This window comes from Propithecus coquereli, unplaced genomic scaffold, assembly GCF_000956105.1.
Source record: "Propithecus coquereli isolate 6110/MARCELLA unplaced genomic scaffold, Pcoq_1.0 Scaffold299, whole genome shotgun sequence".
Classification (NCBI taxonomy): Eukaryota; Metazoa; Chordata; class Mammalia; order Primates; family Indriidae; genus Propithecus; species Propithecus coquereli.
Window position 1 is genome coordinate 3,593,527 of NW_012148607.1, and position 23,742 is coordinate 3,617,268.

Consider the following 23,742-nt stretch of genomic DNA (forward strand, 5'->3'; position numbering starts at 1 on the left):
CTGATTCCTTATCTGCAGAATACCTCTTAATAAGATTGTTGTGAGGGTCAGATTAGTTTATATACAAAACTTAACATAGTAATCCTTGGCATATCACATGCAGTGAAAGCATTTGCTACTTATTATCCTCACATAGTCTGTCAACCAGACAAATATTGAGCACTTACTGTTCATTGGGCACCACATTCTTAGAGTTTACAGTCTTTGGAGTAAGAATTATCCCATTTTACAGATGAGGAAACTGAGATTTGGAGAGACTAACTACTTGTGTAGTAAGATGCAGCAAGTCAGTGGCACAACCAGCATCAAGTCCAGGTCTATTGATTTTTGCAGTTGGGCCTTAGACCACTCATTCTCCTACCTTATATATGCTACATTTGCTCAGGGGGTGGGATGGGGGAAGGTGGAAGAAGACACCTGGATACCATGTAGTAGGAAACAGGACTAAAGGCATATGAAACATACCTCAGAAGTAAGAACTCAAGAGTGAGGTGAGAATGGGACTGGGGAGGGGGAGGAAAGAACAGAGTGGTTTCAGGGGACAGCAGATGGCAGAGGGGGTGCTGATGCTGCCTGGTGTGGGAAGATATTGAGGAAGAATGGAGGACACAGAACTTGTGCAAAGGTTAGGGAAAGAACGGGGAGAGTGGGATGAATGTGGGAGTAATTCCTCCATCACCTCCGAGGAGACTCAAAGCTCATGGATGAGAGTGGGGGAAGTCAGTCCTGCTCTTCAGATCTTATTGAGGAGAAGGCTGGGATACCTGAGAGGCAGCCCAGGTGAAACTATGGCTGAGGAGACAGAAAGGAAGGCAACCTGCTCAGGAAAGAAAGCAAGAGCAGGCCAGGAACTGTCCCTGGTCCTGACCATCCTGTGCTGGAGGTCCCATAAAAGCGGGGAGCTATGGGTACACAGACAACACTAGGTCCCGCCGTGCTCCTCCTCTAGGGGCTGTGATACCTTCTCTCCCCCACCCCCATCCCTCGGCCTCTTTCTATAGCTCTCCTCAACCATGTGCAAGTTTGCGGCTCTATAACCCCACACCAGAAACCCATCCTGAAGCTCAAAGCCCCACTCCACTTCTCTCCCAACTAGACACAGCCCTGCCCCACTTGCAGCCCAAGGCCCCAAGTCCTGTACCCAGGAAGCCTCCTATTCCCATCAGAAACTTCCTCCAGGCAGCCTACCCTTACCATTCTCCCAGCTTATGGTAGCTATGACTAGATCAACCTTTGTTCAGCGCAGAACAAGGCAGGGCAGAGCTAGGGGCCTAGTACTCAGAACTGTTGATAACATAAATGTATGCATGCATGCATGTTGGGACTAATTTAATGGGGATGGAGGGTTGATGACACTAATGCAGGCCCCACCCCACCACAAAGTAAATGGTAGTATTCTGAATGGCTCCAGCCTAGGTGGCTTGGCTACAGCAGTACCTCTTCTACCCTAGGAGCTAGAGGGTGTTCCCACCATTCTCTCCCAAGGCCTGGGCCCAAGCATCCTCCCATCTTTCCCCCAGGCCTCTGGACCCAGGCTTTCAGTTAGGCGGTGGTGGCAACAGAAGGGAAGCAGAGGCAGCAATGAGGGTCCAGGTTTACTCTTTGGGGACAGGGAGGGATGAGAAGGGGTAGGTGGGACGGGGGCGCCCCTCAGTAGTCGGCTGTGTAATCTGTGCCATGTAGCCCCCGGCACAGCAGTGTGAACTCCTTCACCATCTCCTTCACCCGCCTTTTGTTCACTCGCTCACTGAAGGAGAAACAGGAGAGCAGGTTAGCACCATCCACTACCAGCAACTCCTCCTCCCTGCCCAACAGGCCAACCCCAGCTCTGCTCACCGAAGGATCTGTTGGCTGAAGGTGTCCTTCTGTTCAGGGCTGAGGCGGGCAGAGGGAAAACCAGGTGGCTGCAGTGCCTCCTTGATCCACATGCTCAGGAGACTGAAGCAGTGTTTGTTCAGTGCGAACAGGATGTCAGCAAAGCAGTCCATGAGGCTGCGGGAGGCCTGGCCCCCGATGGCCTGAGGGAGAGGAGTTCTCAGCACATCAGGGTCTTGCCCCTTCTGCAGCAAGAATACCTGACCATGCCCCAGGCCCTCTGGGACACTTCCTAAGCCAAACTGCACATCACAGTGAGTGATACTTTTTGAGAGCCAGCTGATCCTCACAGCAATCCTAACAACTTTCAGCCATTTAAGAAAAATTTTATTTTATTTTTTATTTTTATTTTTTTTTTGAGACAGAGTCTCACTGTGTTGCCCGGGCTACAGTGTCGTGGCGTCATCCTAGCTCACAGCAACCTCACACTCCTGGGCTCAAGCGATCCTCCTGCCTCAGCCTCCCGAGTAGCTGGGACTATAGGCATGTGCCACCATGCCCGACTAATTTTTTCTATCTATATATTTTTAGTTGTCCAGATCATTTTTTTCTATTTTTTAGTAGAGACGGGGTCTTGCTCTTGCTCAGGCTGGTCTCGAACTCCTGACCTTGAGCGATCCACCCGCTTCGGCCTCCCAGAGAGCTAGGATTACAGGCGTGAGCCACCGCGCCCGGCCAAAAATTTTATTTTTTTTAGGGATGGAGTTCTTGCTCTGTTACCCAGGCTAGATTGCAGAGATGTGATCATAGCTCACCGGAGCCTCAAACTCATAGGCTCAAGTGATCCTCCTGCCTTAGCCTCTCGAGTAGCTGGGACTACAGGCACATGCTGCCACATCCAGTAGCCATATAATTGAGGGAGACATAGAATCTGAGAGCTTAGGGAACCACAGGCTCAAGCCTCCCAGCAAACCAACTGCCTCAGCAGTGAGGCTCCCCCACCCCCATCAAACCCCTACTTGCTCCACCTCACCTCCAGCACTGCTATGAGCAGCATACGACCATCCTCCTGGACCACCTTTCCTACAGATTCTACTTCCCCACACCGAGGCAGCAGCTCTGTCTGCAGAGGATGGAGAGGCCCATCAGCCCCAGGCTCCTTCCCCCACTTCCCTGAGGACAAGACCTGGACACCATACCCCTACCCTCTGGAGTGCCGGGCAGGGCAGGACATTGGGATGGCAGGGGTCAGAGGTCAGTGTGGGACTCACAAAGAAGCCACAGGAGGCCTTGACAGTAGGTGCCTCGGGGAACTTGAGGGCCAGCACAGCTGTGGGAGAGGCAGAGGCAGATTAGATGGGGCCTAAGGATATTGCTGGGAGCCCCAGACCCACCTGTCCACTTGGCGCCACTTACCGCACTGGAATACAGCTTTGACATCCAACCGTTCACACAGGAACAAATCTGGCTTCCGCTTCAGAGCCTGCAGGAGGTGGAGCTGGTAAGCCCAGCCCCAGCCAGCTCCAAGGACCATCCCCCCACTCACCTGCCACCCTAGCCCCCAACTTCACACATCACAGGTAGAGGCTGACAAAACCAGCCACCCAGCCATCTCTGGGGGACCCACAACACCCCGGAGTTCAATAGGTCAGGCGAGGATAGCCCAAGGGATGCTGTGTACATGTATATGTGCATGAACGCACAGGATTATGTGAGAAAGGTTGAGGGTGGGGACCATGATGTAGAAAGTTTGGGTTCCAAACACATTTCCTCCCTCCTCCATCAGGGCCAGATATCCTGCAGGCTCCAGGCAGCCAGCAGTGACTTCACTCTGATTCACAGAGGGAGTGGAGGCCCCTGGGTTTGTGAACAGGGCACCAGGAAGAAGAGACGGCAGCCAGACATATGGAGCCCTCAGCCCAACAGCCGCCTCCCATGTCCCACCTGCATTCCTCAGGCACCCTCCAGCTCCTGCTCCAGGAGAGGAAAAGTAGGGCAGGAGCCTTGGAGCCTCGGCGCCACGTTTCACTCAGGATACCCTGTGTCCAGGCCCTTCTCAGCCATACCCCCCCAGGAGCCAGTGCTGCCATAGTGGGGGAACAGATGGAGTGACGGGAGAACACGGCCCAACCCAAGTGGTACCAGGACATGACTGGCATATCCTCAGGTCACAGGAGACACTCTGCACAGCTCCAGCCATCCTCAAACACTGCTGGTCCCCAGCAATGAATGCCCCCAGCATGTACCACATAGATCCCTACCCTCCAAGCCCTCACATACCCTCTACCCATGTTTACTCATGTGCAAACACCCCCACATGCACCCTTACTTAAAAAGCCCTGCTTATACACCTCTATCACATCTTTACACACACACACTCTCCCACACCTGCAACACACCCAAACACCCCCACATCCCTGAGCCATGTCCACACACCTACACCACCAACCTACCCACAGTCTTCCTGTACACTCTCCCAACACACCCATCCACAAATACATACCCAAACGCCCTTGCCATCACAGATATGCCCTCACAGGCACTCACACACATATCCATCCGGGCCCAGAACACTCCCCCTCATTCCTCACTCCCTCCTACCCCATCAACTGGACTAAAGTTCCCGCTTTTAAAGTTCCACTAAAGTGCCTGCTTTTGGCCGGGCGCGGTGGCTCACGCCTGTAATCCCAGCACTCTGGGAGGCCGAGGCGGGCGGATTGTTTGAGCTCAGGAGTTCGAGACCAGCCTGAGCAAGAGCGAGATCCTGTCTCTACTAAAAATAGAAAGAAATTAATTGGATGACTAAAAATATATAGAAAAAATTAGCTGGGCATGGTGGCGCATGCCTGTAGTCCCAGCTACTTGGGAGGCTGAGGCAGAAGGATCGCTTGAGCCCAGGAGTCTGAGGTTGCTGTGAGCTAGGCTGATGCCACGGCACTCTAGCCCGGGCAACACAGTGAGACTCTGTCTCAAAAAAAAAAAAAGAACTGTGCCTGCTTTTGCCCACCATTACATCCTCAGCACCTAGCAAAGTACTAAATATCTGTGGAATGATTGAGCAAAGAAACACTTCATTTACCCCAACCCCCTAACACACAGAACCCCCATCACACTAACTCCACACTCCCACAGCCCAACATGTATATCTTCCAAACCATACTCTAACACAGACACATCAACACCACAACACACAGTCCTGTCCTCCATAATACACATTCCCACAACCCAACACACACACACCTCCAACACATATCCACACTCAAAACCCATCAACACCTAGCATACCAACAAACAACTCAAAACATCCATGTACAACCCGCATCAGTGCATGTGCTTGTGCTTCAACTACACACTTATCCCAGCACCCAACACAATACACATACTACTTACAGCAGCAGGCGATTTCTGTTCCCTTCCCAAACCAAACTCAAAACATACAAAGTAAGGTCCAACACACTTAAACACATACGAAACGCAAACACATCCTAATGCATTCTCACAATGGAGCCTGCACCCCACCTCCCAGCAGCAGCACAACCTCTCCAACAGCCCGACTCTAGGCTCCACCGGGCACATTCGTCTTCAGTCCCTCCCTTGGGAGCTGCTCCCAGCCTACCTCTCAGGAGCAGGCTGGGGGCACTGAGGCAGGCAGTTCCTGGCAGGAGCACGGGGACAGTGAACCCCAGGCCCTTCGACTCCAGCCCTGCCCCTGAACTTCCTGGGCAAACCAGCCACGCAGGAGCTGCTGGGCACAGTCACCACTTCCTCCTCACCCCACTTCCCCACCCCGGGCCAGCCCAGTTCCCTCCGTTCGGGATCAGCCTCTCCCTGGTCTTTGTTGAAGACTGAGCTAGTTGAGGCAAAGGGGCACTAAAGGAGGATGTTGGGTTGTCAACTTCCACGGAAACAGATGAAGAAACTCTATTCAACTGAACAGAAAAAAAATTTGTCAACAGAAAGCTAAAATTAGGCTTAAATTGAATTTCAACATAAGAGAAAGAGAAAGAGAGAGAACAGAACGTGAATGAATAAAACTAAAACACACCTGTGCCAGGAGTTGCATAAATGAATCAACAATATCAGGATGATCCCTGGGCCCTAAAATATAATAAAGATGGAACTTAAGAAAAAATTATACAAACAGCAACTCAACCTCATATAGTTATGTGGGACTGAGAGCCTGCAGGGAGACAGCGTGGGGGCACATGAGCAGCAGGAAGCAAGATAAAGAAACAAAACATACAAAAACCATGAACTGGGAGAAGCCCAACAGAAAGAGACGGCAAAGTGAAAGACGGGCCTGCCCCAGCTCCCCCCAGGGGGCCTTCTGCCTACTCGCCACTCCTCCTCAGGTCAGTCCCCCAGTGATCCCTTGGTGCTCAAGCAATTCTGGACTCTATGGAGCTGAAGAAACGGCCCCCATACTCTTGCTGTAGCCTCTGGAAGGCTGGGGTAGCCCTACACTGCTTCCTAGCACATACCTCCCCATCACCAGCCATCGAAGAGGAGAGCAGGGCTGGTGGTGGGTCAGTCCTTGGTATCTCCTTTGAGGCTTGGCTGCAGGCCCTGGAAAGGCCAGGGCATCAGGATCTGAGCAACTGCCCCCTCATTACGATGGCCTTAGGGCTCTTGGTCTGGCTAAGGAAAGGAATCTATTGGGTCCACTTAAACCAGAGGACTCCCATCCTGGGTAGGACAGTGGTATGCCATGGGGATGGCTGGGCAAGGCACTGGTAGGGCCCAGGGGAGGAAACAGCATCATAAGGTCAAAACAATAGCCCCACCCCAGCAAAGCTCCTCCACATGGTCATAGACTCAGCAGAGAGCCAAGCTCAGGGTTGAGGACCAGCTCCCACCATCTGGACAGGCCAAGAAAGAGGGAAACCAGTCACCGTGTCATCCCATGGTCCACTGGGAAGGCAGAGTCTGAGGAAGGAATGGCTAAGACTGGGACAGCCTAACAGGTATGGGGGCCATCCTCTATAGCAAGACAACCAACAAGCCCAACAAATATGATGTTGGACACTTCTGCCTCCAGTTCTGATGATTCCTCAGGCAAGAATAAAGCATGCAACTGGAGCTCCTACCCAGGCTACTCCACTCTCAGGAGGATATGGTGCAAAACCATCTGCCTAAGACACCACTAAGTAGCTGTGTGATCTTGTGCAAGCCACAAATGCTCAGTTTTCCCATCTGTAAAGTAAATCATCTCTGCCCTGCTTTCTTCTCTGGGCTAGGAGCCACTAATAAATAAAACCTTTCCCTTTCATATCTGAACCCTGAGGTACTTAAATCCTGGCAAGTAAAGCCCAATGTGCCCCACGCCTGGTCCCACTACAGAACAGCAGGTTCGATGTTCAGCAGCCACCTTGCTGGAGGTGGGCCAGGCAGTGAGGAAGAAAGGTTCCAAGGGCAAGGATCCCTCACTCTCCTTTATTTAACAGTGTCTGAGACCTGCTCTATTCTGGCCTCATTCTGGGCACTAGGAATGTGGAGAGAAGAGACTCAACCTTGCCCTTGAGGAGCTTAGTCTAGGAAGAGGGACAGACATGAAGGCTGATTATTGTGTGTGATTGGTGCTGTATCAGCAGCGTGTACATGATGCCATTTCAGCAGAGTTAAAAGCACCCGATTCTGCCTCAGAGAAGTTTCTCTGAGGACTGATATGGTCTTCCTCCTTTCCAAGGCACGAAGGAGTGAGAGTTCATCCAGCAAAGGGCATAGGGCATTCCAGACAGAGAAGCAAGCACAGGATCCAATGGGACATGGTAAGGAAAAAGTCAGTGTGGCTGGAATGTTGGAGTCGTGAGGACATTGGCAGGAGAGGACATTAGAGGTGTGCCAGAGCTTTGTCATGTGGGTGGGGAGGGGATAATAATCTCAGGGCAATGGAAGCAATGCAAGGGTTTTAAGCCAGGGAGGAAAAATGCTCAGATTGGTGTTTTTATAAAGAACATTATATCTGTAAGTTGCAGAATAGACTGGAAAGAAGGGTAGATGTCAAGGAAACCAGGTAGCAGGTTGGTGAGGTAATCCCAGGGAGATCCTAAACTGAGGCAGTAACCATGGATGGTGGGTCCAAGGGGGCTGGCTGAGGGATAATCAGGAGCCAGCATTGCCAGCACTTGTCCCAGATAAGGTACGAGGAGTGGGATAGTGAGAGGACAACCACACCTGGGTTTCTGGCTCAGGTTTCTCCCCAGTTTGGAGCTAGCCCATGGCCCACAGAAACAGAGGCCAGGATCATGGGCCCAGACACTGAAGATATGAGCAGAGAGCATTCTGGGCTCCAGCTGTGACCCCTGGTGAGCCTCAAACCTGGGACCATGAAGCTAGGCAAGACTCACAAGGCCGCCAGAGCAGCACTGTTCCTTTTCCAAGCTGGAAGCATGGGTTAGACAGCACAGGAAGCCTGGAGCTCCTGCTCCCAACACTCTTGGGCAAAGGGCCACAGTGAATTGGGGGCTGGTACCATAGCCAAAGGTACTTGACTTCTGGCCTAGAAAGGACTAAGCCTTGATGTAGGAAAAGTAATCACACTTTCTGAATACTTCATGTGCAAAAACCCCAAGCCAGGGGCCCAGAAGGTACAACTTTAATACCTAAAACAATCATCAGGTATACGGTATCTCCATTTCACAGATACGGAAATGAAGGCTCAGCAAAGGTAAGTGACTTGCCCAAGGACACACAACTAGTTGGTGGTGATGAGCTTAGAATCTAGGTCTGACTTCAAAGCCCACGCTCTTTCCACTTTTCATTATGTCCCAAAGGAAAGGAGCCAGCCTAGTGCCCCAAGTCCCTCAGAGCCTCTGCCCACCTTTCTCCATATCCAGACAGGCCCTCGGCCCAGTAGAAGACATCAGGCCAGTAGAAGACACCATTCGCCCTCTTATCCACTTCAACCTAAGGTTTCAACTATTTGTAAGGTGAAATTGTGCTGTGCTTGATCCCACAAGTTTCCCATCAAGTCCCATGTGCAACTCAGGGGACAGAGGAGAACAGAGTGGGCAGCTTTGGCTCCCCAGTTGGGGAAGCAGAGGCAGTGGCAGTGGCGGCAGCAGCAGAGACCCCAGTCAGGACCTACCTTGCTGGAAGAGAGTGAGTGTGACGGAGGTGACGAGCAGGAAGAGGGCCTCAATTGGAGGAAAGTGGGCAGGCTCGTGAGCAAAGATGTGAACCAGCTACAACAAAGCAGGGAATTCTAGTCAGTTGAGGCCCAGTCTCACGAGGACAAGTCAACACCCCTGGAATGTAGGTGGGGACCCAGCCATGACAGACATCTGACCCACCCCCACCCAGGATCAGGATCTTTGACTAGGATGAAATTCCAGAACACTGGCTGCCCCAACCAGAAGGCCCACCTGCCGCGTGAGGTCAAGAGCAGAGGCCTGGGGGATAGTGCTGTACATCCGACCCAGCATCTCACACAGCTGTGGCACCATGGGGGCAAAGTCATCCAGCAGCGTCTTAACAGACTTCTCAAAGATAGCGCATACCGCCTTGGGAAGAAAGCAAAGGGGCCCCATTCAGCAGATCACAATTGGCTGGAACAGAACTGAAGCCCTGCACAGAACGCCTAAGAAAGGACCCTTACCTATAAGCCTTGCCTGGCCCTGCAAACCAAGGAAGGTAAGCAGGTCTGACCCTCACCCTGAAAGGCAGAGGACAAAAAGGCCCTTCACAGAGGGGCACAGGATATAACTTCATAACTTAACTCTTGCTACTTATATCTCCACCATTTCCTCTCAGGGAACAGCAACAGCAACAGCAACAAAAACCTGAATTGAAAAGGGACCAAAGGCAGGTCTCTGATGCTAAAGCAGATGCTTGACTGTCACTCAACCCTAACATCATACTCCTCTTGTCAAGCACTTCTTGTGATACTGGGGAGTTCTAAATGTCTTCCCAAAAGATTCCCTGTGTCTGTGAGGCAGGATTTGCCTCTCCTATTTTCTCCATACCATCACAAGCTGAGTGGGGGCAGCAACACCTTACTCCTGCTCCATCTCTGAGCAAACTCACCATGGGAGCAGAGGACAAGGGTCAGGGCTCACCTCTACCACCTGGGCATCATTCAACCATTTGCTCAGCACCTTCTGGATAAGCTGGAAGACCTGCTGCAGTACCACCACCACCTGAAGACACAGGGAGAAGTGAGGTGCCCCTGCCATCACTTGTGACCCACCTGAGAAGGACTTGGTAGAAGTGAGTAGGGAAGGGGTTTAAAACTATTATCCCAGACTACATATTGAGGACTCAATGCATGGGACCCCTGGGAAAAGAAGTGGTTTGCTGAACTCCCCTGTGAATGAAAGAGGAGGATATCCTGAATTCTAGGAATCATCTCAAAGGAAGCCTCAAACTGCAAAGCAAATATATCACAAGTGCTTCATGAGATTATGAAAACTTTGTAAACTTAAAAAAAAAGATCAACCAGACATGGTGGCTCATGCCTGTGATCTCAGCACTTCAGGAGCCCAAGGTGGGAGGACTGCTTGAAGCCAGGAGTTTGAGACCAGCCTGGGCAACGTATCGAGATCCTGCCTCTACCAAAAAAATGTTTTTAACTGGCTGGGCATGGTGACATATGCCTGTAGTCCCAGCTACTTAGGAGGCTGAGGCAGAAGGATTGCTTGAGCTCAAGAATTTGAGGCTGCAGTGAGCTATGAAGATGCCACTGCACTCCAGACTGAGTGACAGAGACAGACCCTGTCTCTAAAAACAAACAAAAAACACCACTCCCTATCCATCTCTACTCAGTAAAACCAAAGCAACGGGCTTGCCCTTGAAGAAGTGGAGATGCTGTTTCATCCAAAGGCTTGGTGTAGGGAGCCCCAAGGGATGTGTTGATGTGGGTAGCTTATGGAGGAGGAGGGAGCAGACTGAGGTCCTAGTAGGTGAGGGAAGGCAGGATGATGACTACCACAAAGGAGAAGGGGCTCTATGGGACCATGGTGGCCCAGATGTGGTCTGGAGCTAAAAGGGTAACTGAAACTGGGGTGCGGAGTTGAGCAGAGAAACTAGGATACCTATCGCTTCCTTTTCTTCATGAGAAACCCTGGAGGGTATTCTTGGAACAATGACCACAGCAGTCCTTCGTATTTGTAAAGAACTTTACAATATGCAAACTACTTTTACTCAAGACCATATCTGCTATCCATCACAGTTCTATAAGATGAGCAAACCAGACATTCCCATGTTTATAGTTTTGAATGGGAAGCTGAGGCTTGCCCCAGATCAAACAGCCTGGAGGCCCCAAGTCCCCTGTGCCTAAGCTTATCACAGTACCTATCACACTGCTTTGTGACAATCTGTTTACATGCACGTCCTCCAGATTGGATGCAACTTGAAGGCAAGAACTATTACATGCAGAGGATGTAATAAGCATCCTCAGTGCCCACATGGGACACTAAATGCTGAAGTAGAAGGCTCCACAGAGTAGGGGGTTGAACAGCAGTCCATAACAACATTACTTGAGGGTTGAAGGATATAATGTCAGGGTCCCTCATGGAACCCAGGAATTGGGCCGGGTACAAGGGCAATATCACCCACAGGACTGAATGAGACAATGCCATCACTAGCTACAGAGTGGGGCGAATGATAAGGTCATTCACAGGGCCACAGGACCAAATACATCACCCCTATTGGGGCCAGGGGTAATGACATTATCCACAGAGTTGACGAGTGGCCATGACATTCCCACGGTTTGGGAGGGGGGGATGGCAAAGACAATGTCACCCACGGGGTTGGGTCCCTGTGGCACTGGCAGCTTCCGAAGCTCAGGGCCTTCATGATCATCCTCATGATGACTGACATCCAGTGTGGTGAAGAGGTTGGAGAGAAGCCCCAAGATGTGCACAATGGCCAGCTTGTTGGAGGGATTGGGCTATGGAGAGAAGCAAACCAAGCTCCAGATTTCCCAGCCCCAGCTTGGTCCCCAGATCACTCAGCTCCAGCTCTGAATGCCTCTTCCAGCCCCACCCCTTATCAGCCACAGCCCACACAAGGGAAAGCCCCAGAGTCCCAGTGCTGCTCCCTGGCCCCCAGAGCTCACTCACTATCTCTTCTGCCAGCTTCTCCAGCTGTTGGATATAGGGCGAGATGAGTGAGTGCAGGTTCTTAAGGATCTCCTCCACCTGCAGAGCTGACAGCAGGAAGCCCAGTGCCTGCATCAACCACATGCACTGGCTCGTCTGTGGGGCAGAACATGGATGGTCAGTCCTGGCCACATCTGGTTGTAGGTGTGAAGGAGAATGAGCCTCTTGGAGAAGGTTCCAAAAACAAAGAATCAGGGACAAGGGGTAGGGGAAGGCAAAAGATAGGATTTCTGGGATAAGAGAGTCCCATAAGACCCATAAGGAACTAGAAACTCTTGAGCCACACCTTGTGGATTTGTTTCATCAGCACATCCTGGGGATAAAAAGAAGGAAGGTAATATCAGCACAGTGTAGAATGTGCCCTGAGGCCCAGCACCACCCAGGGCCTCTGCGTACCTGGGAGACAGCCACAATATTGGCAGCATAGGGCGGCAGGTCATACTTGCACTCACGGCAGATCTTCTTGAGGGTGGAAACAGAAGAGACAGAGAGCTCAGGATTGCCTAGGGCATGCAGTACAAGGGGCAGAACGCTGTTGATCATAACAGGGTGGTCAGCTAGCCATTCAGACAGAGCTCCTGGAGGAAGAAGGAAGAAAGGAGGATCTCTGAGGCAGGCTGGGCTGGCTTTGTACCATGTCCCCAAGGTAGACAGAGCTCCTGGCAGGATCAAGTTGCAGTCCAGCACAGATCATTGCTCATTAAGATAACCGAATGGACAAATATGCATGTGCATGCTCAAACATAAGCCTTACAGCTGAGAAGCAGGAAAGGGTTACTCAACAGAGGCCCAGCACTGCTGTTCCATTGACAATGAACTAGCCTCACTGAACTGCAGCTCTGTAACACTGTAGGAGGATGCCTAGACCTGCCAGGACAGCCAGTTGGCTGCAACAACGATTGCACATGTGGGCATGTGTCCCTCCCATTTTGGATAGGACCCAGCATGCTGGCTGTGACTGGGGATGGGTGCTGTGGCTCTGGGAATGTGGTCACAGGCATGTGCCGGGTCTCACCAATGGTGAACATGACAGTATCTGCCAGTTGCACGTTGCTGATGCTGATTCGTGGGATGAGTCCAATGAGCCCAGGTACCACATCAGAATAGTTGACGTCAATGGTCTCTGCGATGGATTGGAAGCCGTAGAGCAGGGCCTCTGTATGCTGGGAAAAGAGGGTGCCACTGGCTTGGCTGAAGAGGAGGGTGTGACAGGTCTGGGAGGGCTGAGGGAATCAGGCTTGGGAGGTACCTGCCAGGAGTAGGGCTCCTCTGAGCTGGTGAGCAAACGGCCCAGTTTGTCATAGAGGTTGCTGAGCAGCTCGGCCCCCAGCATCTCGTAGACATACATGAGCGTGTCTGAGATGTCCACCCTGAGAAGCAGATGAAGGCCTTTTATACTGCCTGGATCCTGACCACAAGCCCTGGAGCCTACCCCAGTACCCTCACAACCCTGCAAAAATGCCTAGAAAATAGAGAAAGGAGGCTCAGGAAGCCTGGCCTTGGGCTCCTTCCCTCGTTGCCTTCATTATTTCTTTTTTTTTTTTTTTGAGACAGAGTCTCACTGTGTTGCCCGGGCTAGAGTGCCGTGGCATCATCCTAGCTCACAGCAACCTCAAACTCCTGGGCTCAAGCAATCCTACTGCCTCAGCCTCCCGAGTAGCTGGGACTACAGGCATGAGCCACCATGCCTAGCTAATTTTTTCTATATATTTTTAGTTGTCTGATTAATTTCTTTCTATTTTTAGTAGAGATGGGGTCTCGTTCTTGCTCAGGCTGGTTTCGAACTCCTGAGCTCAAACAATCCGACCGCCTTGGCCTTCCAGAGTGCTAGGATTACAGGCGTGAACCACCACGCCCGGCCCTGCCTTCATTATTTCAAGGACTCCATTTAGGGCTAGGGTTGGTCGGCTACCATCACCTGTAAATTCGGAACTGCTCCTTCTCATCTGAGGACCAGAATCCATATTCCTCATCAGAAGGGAACTGGGCCTTGTGCAGAAGCACATCCACCAGCTGGAAGTAGACTGGCCGGTACACTTGCTGGTACACAGCCTGCTTCTCTGCCTCAAAGGACAGAATGTCATCCTGAGAGAACAGGGAAGAGAATTAGCCACCTCACCAGCAGCCATAGAAGCCCCCATAATCCACCTTCTTCCATCACTGCCCAGTCCTACTGGAGGTCACAAAGACACACCTGCAGTGTGTACCAGAAGGTGAGGGTTAGGGAACTGGTAGTCTCATTGACAGGATAGTGGCCAGGGATGCCCGTGCAGAACATAATCATGTTGACAAGTGCCAGAAAGCTCTGCCAGTGCTCTACTTGGTCCAGCAAGGCCCTGGGGATGAAGAGACATAGTAAGGTCATTCTATCACTCTCAAAGGGGTTCCATAACCCCATTCTTAGAGGGCCCTGCTATCCCACCCCCAGCTAACCCACTCCTCACCGGGAGTGGTTCTCGCCCAGAGCAACAGCAATGCGACAGATGCCATGGGAGGTCTCCATGTCCCCATTCTGCACTGCCTGTCGCAATTGTTCCTGCAGTCCCAGCACCAGTGGGATGAGTTTCAGGAGTGTGTTCACATACCTGGAGGCATGAAGTGAGAAAATCCATCAGAACTGTCTGCCCACCCCTCCAGCAGTTTTGAGAGAAAGGTACAATCTCCCTGTCTTCTATCAAAGCCCTCCTCCCCATATCAAATCCTAAGCAAAAAAAGGTCAGAGCCTACATGGCAGCTTTGATGCTGCCCATTTTGGGAAGAACCTTAGGTCAGGGACCTCCAGGAGAACCCTGGAAAGGAAATAGGAGAAGGTCAGTGTTATGGGTTGAATTGTGTCCCCTAATTGGACTGAGAGTTGATGCTACAATAAGTTAAGACTTTTAGGGAGGTTGGGATGCAGTGAATGTAGTTTGCATGTGTTAATGACATGAAGTTTGAGGGTCCAGAGGGCAGATTGTTATGGGTTGAATTGTTCCCCCACCAAAGATACATTTTTTGATAAGTCTAACCCCCAGTACCTCAAAATGTGACCTTATTTGGAAACAGAGTCATTGCAGATGAGGTCATACTGAAGTAGGGTGGGCCCCTAATCCAATGACTGGTGTCCCTAAAGAAGACATCCATGTGAAAACAGAAACATAGGGAGAAAGCGACGTGAGGACGAAGGTACAGACTGCAGTAATGCAGCTGGAAGCCAAGGAATGCTAAAGATTGCCAGCTAAAGAAACCAGAAGCTAGGAGGAAGCAAGGAAAGATTCTCTTACAGGTCTCAGAGGGAACATGGCCCTGTCAATACCTTGGTTTCAGACTTCTAACCTCCACAATTGTGAGACAATAAATTTCTGTTGTTTAAAGCCACCCAGTTTGTGGCATTTTGTCACAGCAGCCCTAGGAAACTAATACAGTGTTAGGGGAAAATGAATAAGGATGAATAAGAGTGGGAGACAGAAGAGTTAACACAGACTCAGGAGCTCTGTTAAAGAAGACTTGAGAAAGCAGCAACAGCTCATGAGAGTATCAATCCCCACCAGCCACTCCACTCTCTACCACCAAATCCCAACTGCTGTGTCATCTGGTGGCAGTAGGAAAGGAGAGAAGTAGATGATGAACTCAGAGAGAGCTAAGAGGCAAAATGGACAAGACTTGATGATTGACTGGATATAAGGATGGGAAAGAGTCAAAGACAATTCTCAGGTTACTGGATAAACAACTAACTAGATGGTAAAGCTATTTACTGAGACCTGGAGGGGTGAGTAGAGGGAAACTGTAACACCTTTGATGGGAGGTGGGAAGGTGATAGGTTCCATATTAGGCATGTTGACTCAGAGGCACCTGATAGGATATGCAGGTAGAAGGATCCAGAAAGAGCTAGATATAAAATGCTGAAGCCCAGCAGAGAGGTTAGAGCAAAAGACATAGATTTGAGAGTCATCAGCTAACAGCTGGTAATTGAAACTATGGGAATAGATGAGATTTGCCCAGGGAGAAAATGTTGAATGAGAGAAAAGTTCTAGGTCAGAGCCCTAAAGCACAATGATCCCTAAAGGAGGAGCAGAGGAAGCCCAGTATACAAAGGAGACAAAGAGATGGCTAGCTCCATCCCACTGGACTCCTCCCTAGCAGCCTGCTCTGTGGAGATCAGACTAAGCAGAAGAAGCCATACTCTCAGGGGGGATCAGATGCTTGGGCCCCTCTGCTGTCACTCATACTATTACCACAACAATCTATGTAGGGAGAGGGGACTGAGAGTCTAGAAGGAGTTCTATCTGGACTTGCCCTAAGCAGGTTCCTAGGCAGTAGCCTTATAACCTTAGTGAGAGGACGAGGAGGACAAAAAGAGGCAACCAGCCCAGGAACACTGGCCTCCTTCTCCACATTCCCATTTCCACATTCTTGTAGGAAAACTCATCCATACCAGCATACTCCCAGCCCAGAGATAGCCCCAGAGGGTGCCGCCTGGAGACAGCTGGGATAGCTTCGGTCTCATGACCCTGACACGGGCTGCACCACCAGACAATGGACATTTTCAGGCCAGACTCTGGCACAAAAAGCAGGGGCAGGGCCAAGTCTATGGCACACAAGCTCCCCAGCAGCTGAGATGAGGGCAGGAGGTAGTGCCCTACCCCCATAGCATCCCCACGGTATTCCAAGGCTGCAAAAGTTCACACAGATAGCAGGTACTCAGTGAAGGTTCTTCATTTGTCTTATCTAAGCCTCATAATAGGACAAATCAAGGACAATGTAGCCTAGAAGGGCTGAGTATTACTCAAGGTCATACAGCAACTTAGAGGCGGATTCCTGGTTGAAACAGCCCTTTAAACTGCTAGAGGTCCGCTTTCTTTTAGGGCCCAACCAGAATTCCCCCAAAGGATCTATGTAGATCTCAGTCCATATAACCGATGGGAACCCCCAACAGCCTAATTCACTTTCTTTCCTCCCCTAACCCCCAGTGCAAAGCTTTTCTAGGATTAAAAACATATTTCAGGGGAAAAAAAAAAGTATATTTCAAAGGAGAGAGCCAGGAAGCAGTAGCAGCTGTGGAGGAGCAGAAAATGGGTGCCTTGAGTGCAAGCTCAGCCAGGGGAGGGCAAATGTCAGGACGCCTGGGGAAGGAAGTGCCTGGATGACCCAGGAATCAAAGCCACTGAAGGTGACTTTCCCAAGCCCAAGCTAGGAAACTAGTCTGGATAGAGCAAGGTCCAAGATCTGACTGTGGGCTGGGTGTAGCTCACCCATGGAGATAGATTTCCTACCACCTGAGCACCTGTGTCTGAGACCTGTGAGTGTACAGAAGAACAAGTCTGAGGCCCCAGAGGTTTCTAGGTTTGGATGAGGGAGACAGGGAGGATGTCTTTAGGATCATAGCTGAGGCTGGGTTCAAGATGCCTGGCTCCAGTTGGTCAACATGAGCAGCTGGGCAGGGCTGCTGGGACTCCTCGGCTGTTGCTCACACTGAGCTCAGCCCAGACCTGCAATTAGAGCTCCAGGAGCAGAGCTGAGAAAATGGGGAGAGTTGCTAAGCAACCAAGGGGCTGCAGCCAATGGGCGCCCAGGAGGCTGTGGGTTACCTCACTGGCTCCTTGCTTTCTCATTCGTTCAGAGGAGAAGGGGCATCAATTACCTGTCAAAGCCCTTGAGACTGGCTGGGCGGGTAAACTCGGGTGTATCCAAGGACATCCCACATCACCCACATACTTCCCCTGATCAGTTCCCTTAGTCACCAACTGTCTGAGCCCATCCAGCACTTGAGCTTCAGGCTGCCAAGATAGGCCTTGTCCTGGGACTTGGTATTCACCTTAAGCTGGAAAACCTGGGAAACTAAGGCACAGGTATCATAATAACTGCCAATACAATAATGATACCAAATACTAGCAAATGCCATTTATGGAGTACACAGGAACCATGCTAAACCCTTTTCCAGACATTCTCTTATTTAATCCTCATACCAAAATGTTCTTTTATTTTTTTAATCAACCCCAATGTTTTAATTTAAAGTTTTAAAAGGCAATGGTGAAGCACATTATCTATGATAATGCATATGCATGTGTTTGTATGTATGCATATGCATACATATACATATATAAAAGGTACCAACCCTTTTCCAATTTTAGCCACTAATCAACTAGGCCCACTGTCTGTTACATGATTCACTTTCTACTTCTTTATATGTGAGAAAGGTAGAACACACAATCACACACAGTCCCCAATTTAAAACGTGATGTAAGAGTGACCTACATGTACAAATGGGTGCTGCTGACTCCCCCACCCCACCAGTGGCCACAGAAAAACTCCCATTACTCAGGGAGTCAAAATATTCTTTACTGATACCAAGGGCAGACCCTGTGCATATTATCCTATTTGAACCATTACAACAACTCTGTCAGGTTGATAAGATCACCCCATTTTACTGATGAGGAAACTGAGGCTTAGAAGTGGCTCACCCAAGGTTTCAGATCTAGTAAGTGAACTATCTGGGATTCAAACTGAGACGTGACTAACGCCAAGGCTAGAGCCATTAACCACTCCTCCACGCGGTCTCTTTCAGCGGTTTTCCCCTCCAACTCTGCCAAGTGTTCCCAAAGTCCTAACTCTGAAATGTCAGTGTCAGGCCTCCAGTCTTGCCCTTTCCAATCCAACTTATACCAAACATCTCAGCAGGCCATTTTCTCTGCTTAAAATCCTTTAATATCTTTACATCATCTTCAGGATGATGACCAAAATCTTCAGCTTGGCCGACAAGGTCCTGCATGATCTAGGCCCAGATCTCTTACAACTCTGGCCCTTAAACCCTGCTGTCTAATCACACCCAACAATTTACAAATCACCAGACTCCCCAGACTCTTTCACACCCTTCCCTTGCTCAAGCTCTTTCATCTGTCTGCAATGTCCTCCTTGTCCATCACCTCCATCTGGCTAACTCTTATGCAGCCTTCCAAGCACAGATGAGTTGTGACTTCCTCCAGGAAGCCTTTCACAAGCCTTAGACTGGGTTAAAGCCTCCTCTGGGCTCTTAGAACCCCTGCTTTCTCCAGAACAGCATTCGTCATGTTGACTGTACTTTGCCCATTAGTGTGTCCCCTAGACTGTAAGCTCCTGACACATAGAAGTTAAAGCATACATCTATGTGCTTTCAGTGCTCAGCACAGGCCTGACACAGCAGGTGCTCAAAGAACTTTCACCACTGCACTACAGTTTCTTTTGGGCCCTTGAATGTACCATGATGCTGCCTACCACAGGTCTTTGTACTTGCTGTGGTTCCTGAAGCCTGAACACACCCCACTTCTCCCCCAGTCTCCTCTACCCCCACCCCTCCCCACTCAGGCAACTCCTACCTTCATCATTCAAAAAATATTGAATGCTATCATAGGCACAATGTGACAAAGGAAAATGACAAAGTCCCCATCCTCACAGACTAATGGGGAGACATACATTAATTTATAATGAAATCATGTTGTAGGCTAAGAAGGAAAAATACTGGAAGCTTGGAGATAACAGAGAATACCAAACTTAGTTTTAAAAGTCATTGAGGACTTCCTTATGGAAGTGAAGTTTAAGATGAGGCAGAAGTAATGTGTCAAGTACATATGGTGGTTTGGAGGCTAGAAGGAGCATGGGACACTCAAGGAACTGAAAAGACCATGTGAGAGTGTAGAAAGCAAGGAGAGTAGCATGAGATGAGGATGATGACGCCATATGGGGCAGCACCTTTACGAGTGACATTAGAGATTCTGAACTTTATCCTAAGAGCAATGAGAAGCCACCGAAGGGTTCTGATTAGAAAGGAAAGATCAGATCCTCATTTTCAAAAGATCACTCTGGCTGCTGGGACAATGAAGGGTACAAGAGTAAAAACCAAGGGACTGGTGAGAAAGCACTGCAGTAATCTGGGGAGAGAGATGATGACAGCTTGGACTAGGGTGGTAGTAATGGAAATGGAAAAAAATAGATTTGCAATATGGTCAGGAGAGAACAGCTAGGACTTGGTGACTGGTTGAGCGAAAGAAAAGAGCCAAATATTTTAATGGAATAATTCACTGGATGATAAGTTGTTTAACATCTGCCTTCCTCTATGAACCATGAGGATAGGGACCATGTCTTGTTTGGTTCCTTCCTATATCTCTAGCATAGGACCAGGCATGCAGTAGGAACTCAATTAATGTTTACTGAACAGATGGATGGATGTGTAGCTGACCAAGAGGCTCTCCCTCTCTGGGCAGGTGGGGACCAGCTCACCTCTGGGAATCAGGCTGTGAGATGGCGTTGACAATGGCCTCCACACTGCTGTCGAAGAGCTCTGAGTCCTGCAGGGCAGCGAAGGCAGCCTGAATGAGTGCCTCACAGTCCTGCAGTGGCACCTCCAGCTGCACCCAGCTGGAGAAACATTTGAGCACCTTCTGACGCACACAGCTGGGTGAGCTGGGTTGCTGTAGCAGCTGCTCCAGCAATGGGAAGACAGCCCCACACTCCACTGCCAGGCTGGCCCGTACCAGGCCTTTGCGGTATTGGGGAAGGCGGCTGGTCTGGAACTCCTCAGGCAGCACTGTCAACAGTTCTAGCAGGGCCAGGCAGCGGCCCTGGCCATCCACTGGTGAGTCCTCAGCCTGGAAGAGTCGTACCATATCTGCCACAGCACATGGCCAAGCATCAGGCATCATGCTGAGAGCCAGTGAGGCCAGTGCCACGCACAGCCGAGTCAGCACAATCTTGGAGCCACTGGCAAAACGGGTGATCTGAGTGAAGAGCTGTGCCTTTAGGCTTTCATACTGGTCAGTGGGAATGTCACTCCAGTAGCGAGAGATCTTGATATGCAGAGCACTGGCCCCAAAGTACTGGATCTCAGGCACCTTGTCAGGCTGCAGTAGCTGCCAGCTGAAGTGCCAGGCCTGTGGGGAGACCTGGGCCTGCATCAGCCACTTCTGAGCCAGGTTCTTGTTCTCAATGTTAGGGTCGTAGTAGAGCTGGTGCAGCGCCTGCAGGACAGCACAGGACTGAACAGGTGCTGGCCACTCTGGATCCTGCCAGAGCCCAGAACAGAGGCGTGACTTGGTCCTGCAAGACTGCTCTCTCTCCCTGACTGGGGGGCTGAGCAGGGAGAGCCCAGGGCTCTGCAATGTTTCCTGAGCCTGGGGTCCTGCTGCTATCTTGAGAGCCTGAACCTTGCCCATGCCCTACCATATCCTCTTCTTCTTATAGCAAAACGTTATAGGTTCAGACAGGGAATCTCCACAGGAAAGCAGAAAAAGAGGAGGCTGAGCTCCCCAAAGGGGAGGCACTTGAGGGCAAGGCCCAGGTGAAAGGAATGGCTCCACAGGGATGAAGCTAAGCCTGAGAAGAGCATGTAAAAGCCTGAGGGGCCTTGACCCTCCCAGGCACAGCTGCTCCCATCAACTCCAACAGCTCCTTTTGGCTCCCCCAGGATCACCCCTAGGTCACTTCAGATGCTGGCACCAAAGCCAGCGTGAAATTTGAGCAGGACTAATACTTTCGCCAGGCAGCCCTGGGGCAGAGACATACTGGAGGGGGAGAGGGAGAACATCCCTCAGAGAGCATATGTGAAGGTCCAACAAGCTGATCCAGAGAAGCCTTGGCCATAGCTGCAGCCCTGGCAAGTGCCTAGCCAGGAGCTCTCAACTAGCAGAATCCCCCCAGGGTCCCAATTCCAATGGGACTTCATAAAGTAAGAAAACAGTGATTTATCTCCCTGGTAGCACATGGAACAGTACGCCACCATGCCAACACTGCCCATCCCCAAGGGGTGGGAGAGTGAAGCCAGGACCCTGACTCTTAAGCAGGCTCCATCCAAGTAGGCTTAGCTCTATTTGTACCCCTGAAAGCCAGTGATGACCATTGTCCCTTGTTGGCCCCTCAGGGATGCCAAAGCAGGCAGAAAACTGAGGCAGAAGGGATGCATCCTCACCATTTGTTAAGGCAAACAGGGGTCAAGAATAACAAGTGCACATCTGCAACCATCCCTTGCTTTCCAGCAAGGTAGTCCCATCTCCCCATTCATCCCAGGGTGCATACATTCCTGCATTCCAGGCTGCAGGGAGCAGATGCAGAAAAGAACCAGAGAAGCAGTTCAGAGAAGATGGACTGGGCAGTGGGGATGCCTGGGAGGGTCATGGCAGGGAGCTATGTGGGCAGATGAGTCGGAAAGAGCCCTGTAAGGTTGCCAGCAGGGCCAGGACCCCTGGACACAGCACAAAACAAAGGGAGCCAGTCCCAGTCCTGCCTGCCCAAGACTGGTCTGGCTTTCATCCAATAACAGAAGGACCCTTCTCCAAAGCAGAGTGAAAACATAACCCAGATTGTTTTGGTTCCAGACTATTTTCTGAGCCCTTGGCTCAACAGAGTCAGGTCCAGGATTGTTCAGCATCAGTATGGTTCCCGGGGACGGAGCTGCAGGTCTCCTGGGTTCCCGGTTTCCTACCGCACTGCTCATGCAGTTCCCATGAAGCTGGAGAACAGCCAGTCTGGCTGGAAGTCTAAGCCATCAGCACCCTGAAGGGACCATCCCAAGAACCTAGAGGACTGTCCGTAGCGACCCATCTCTAAGGAAAGCCAAAAATAGCCCATTAGGGCACTGCAACACTGCTGTCCTGACTGCCCAGAGAGACAGCAAATGCCAGGTGCTCTGGGGGCACCATCCCAGCAGGCATCCAGCCCAGGCCTGAGCTCTGGCATTAGTGACAGTCCCTAGAACTTCTGCTCTGTCACTGGAGTGCCCACCCCAGAGCCATCATACCTTCTCCACGTTCTCCACAGTGAAGTCCAAGGCTGGTGCTGCTCCAGCCCCTGCAGCCCCCGGCTGCTCCTCCCGCCGCTCCATCTTTGCTCCCTCCCTAGCAGGGAGGTGGACCCTGATCTATATCCTGCCCCAGCCCCTTGGCTGCTGGCCCCCTGCTAGACCCTGGCTTGGGTGCCCAGGGAGTGGTGGGGTAAGGGGGGGCCCAGGGCGGGCATGGCTGCCGAGGCCTCCCCACCTCGTTTGGGGGTGGGGGGCTTGCCAGAGACCAAAAGGGGTGCTCTTAGGAGAGCCACTGAGGGGGACTCCAAGGAGGGAGCCGTCAGTGAGGAGCTCGCAGGCGGAGGTCCTAGTGGTAGGTCACGGCTCTGTCCCCAGAATCTGTGAGGAGGGAGTCATAGGAGAGGGAGGCCTGTGGGGTAAACCGAGCCCCTGGCCCGTGAGGGGTCACAGGGTCGATGGCCTGTACCCACAACACCGTCTCGGGGAGCTCTCTGGTGCTATGAGGAGGTCAAGGGGCTGGGGGGTCACGGTAGAGAGAGCCCTTCGCAGGTTATGGAGGCGTCTAATGAAGCGCAGAGGTGCAGCTTCGCGAGTCAGGGGCGAAGAGTCCGTGGAGTTGAGGGGCTGTGGCAGGTCTCCTCCGCTCGGCCCGGCCCGCGCTGTGCTCTCCGCCCGGCTCCTGCCCGGCTACCGCCGCTGCCTCCGCCCCAGTGACTGACAGACAAGCCAGCCCAGCCGGGACGGGGCGGGGACCTTAGCAAGGCGCGGGCTGCCCCGAGCGCCTGTCCCCGGCACTGTCAACTCAGGACCCCACGCCCGCCCGTCCTGGCCCGGCACGGCTCGGCACGGCCCAGCGGAACTGCGCAGAAACTTATTCCGGGTCCTTGGCCCTGTCCTTACGCCAGCCCGCGCGCCCCCGAGCAGGCGACGGAATAGTGCACCGCCCCAAGCCCCCGCCGAGGCTAGGCCCCGCCGCTGTGCACCCTGGGAAATGCAGTCCGCATTGCGCCAGGTCGGAAGGTGGCGCCTTGCGGAGGAGGCCGGGAGCACGTGGGTTGGGGACAGCGGTGCCCTGCCTGT

General features: G+C 51.5%; 1 protein-coding gene across 1 annotated transcript; it reads right to left on the reverse strand.

The window, feature by feature from the left end:
- Positions 1–1,312: 1,312 nt before the first annotated feature.
- Positions 1,313–23,523, reverse strand: IPO13 (importin 13). The gene is made up of 20 exons (XM_012649032.1): positions 22,660–23,523; positions 20,148–20,884; positions 14,360–14,500; positions 14,110–14,251; positions 13,834–14,000; positions 13,165–13,285; positions 12,931–13,078; positions 12,312–12,493; positions 12,202–12,228; positions 11,877–12,011; positions 11,561–11,704; positions 9,873–9,953; positions 9,180–9,317; positions 8,903–8,999; positions 5,861–5,913; positions 3,232–3,298; positions 3,087–3,145; positions 2,849–2,938; positions 1,837–2,018; positions 1,313–1,747 (listed from the first exon to the last, which is right to left on the reverse strand). The coding sequence occupies exons 1-20, from the start codon at positions 22,741–22,743 to the stop codon at positions 1,651–1,653; spliced, it is 2,892 nt and encodes a 963-aa protein (XP_012504486.1). The 5' UTR covers positions 22,744–23,523; the 3' UTR covers positions 1,313–1,650.
- Between the last annotated feature and the right edge of the window lie 219 nt (positions 23,524–23,742).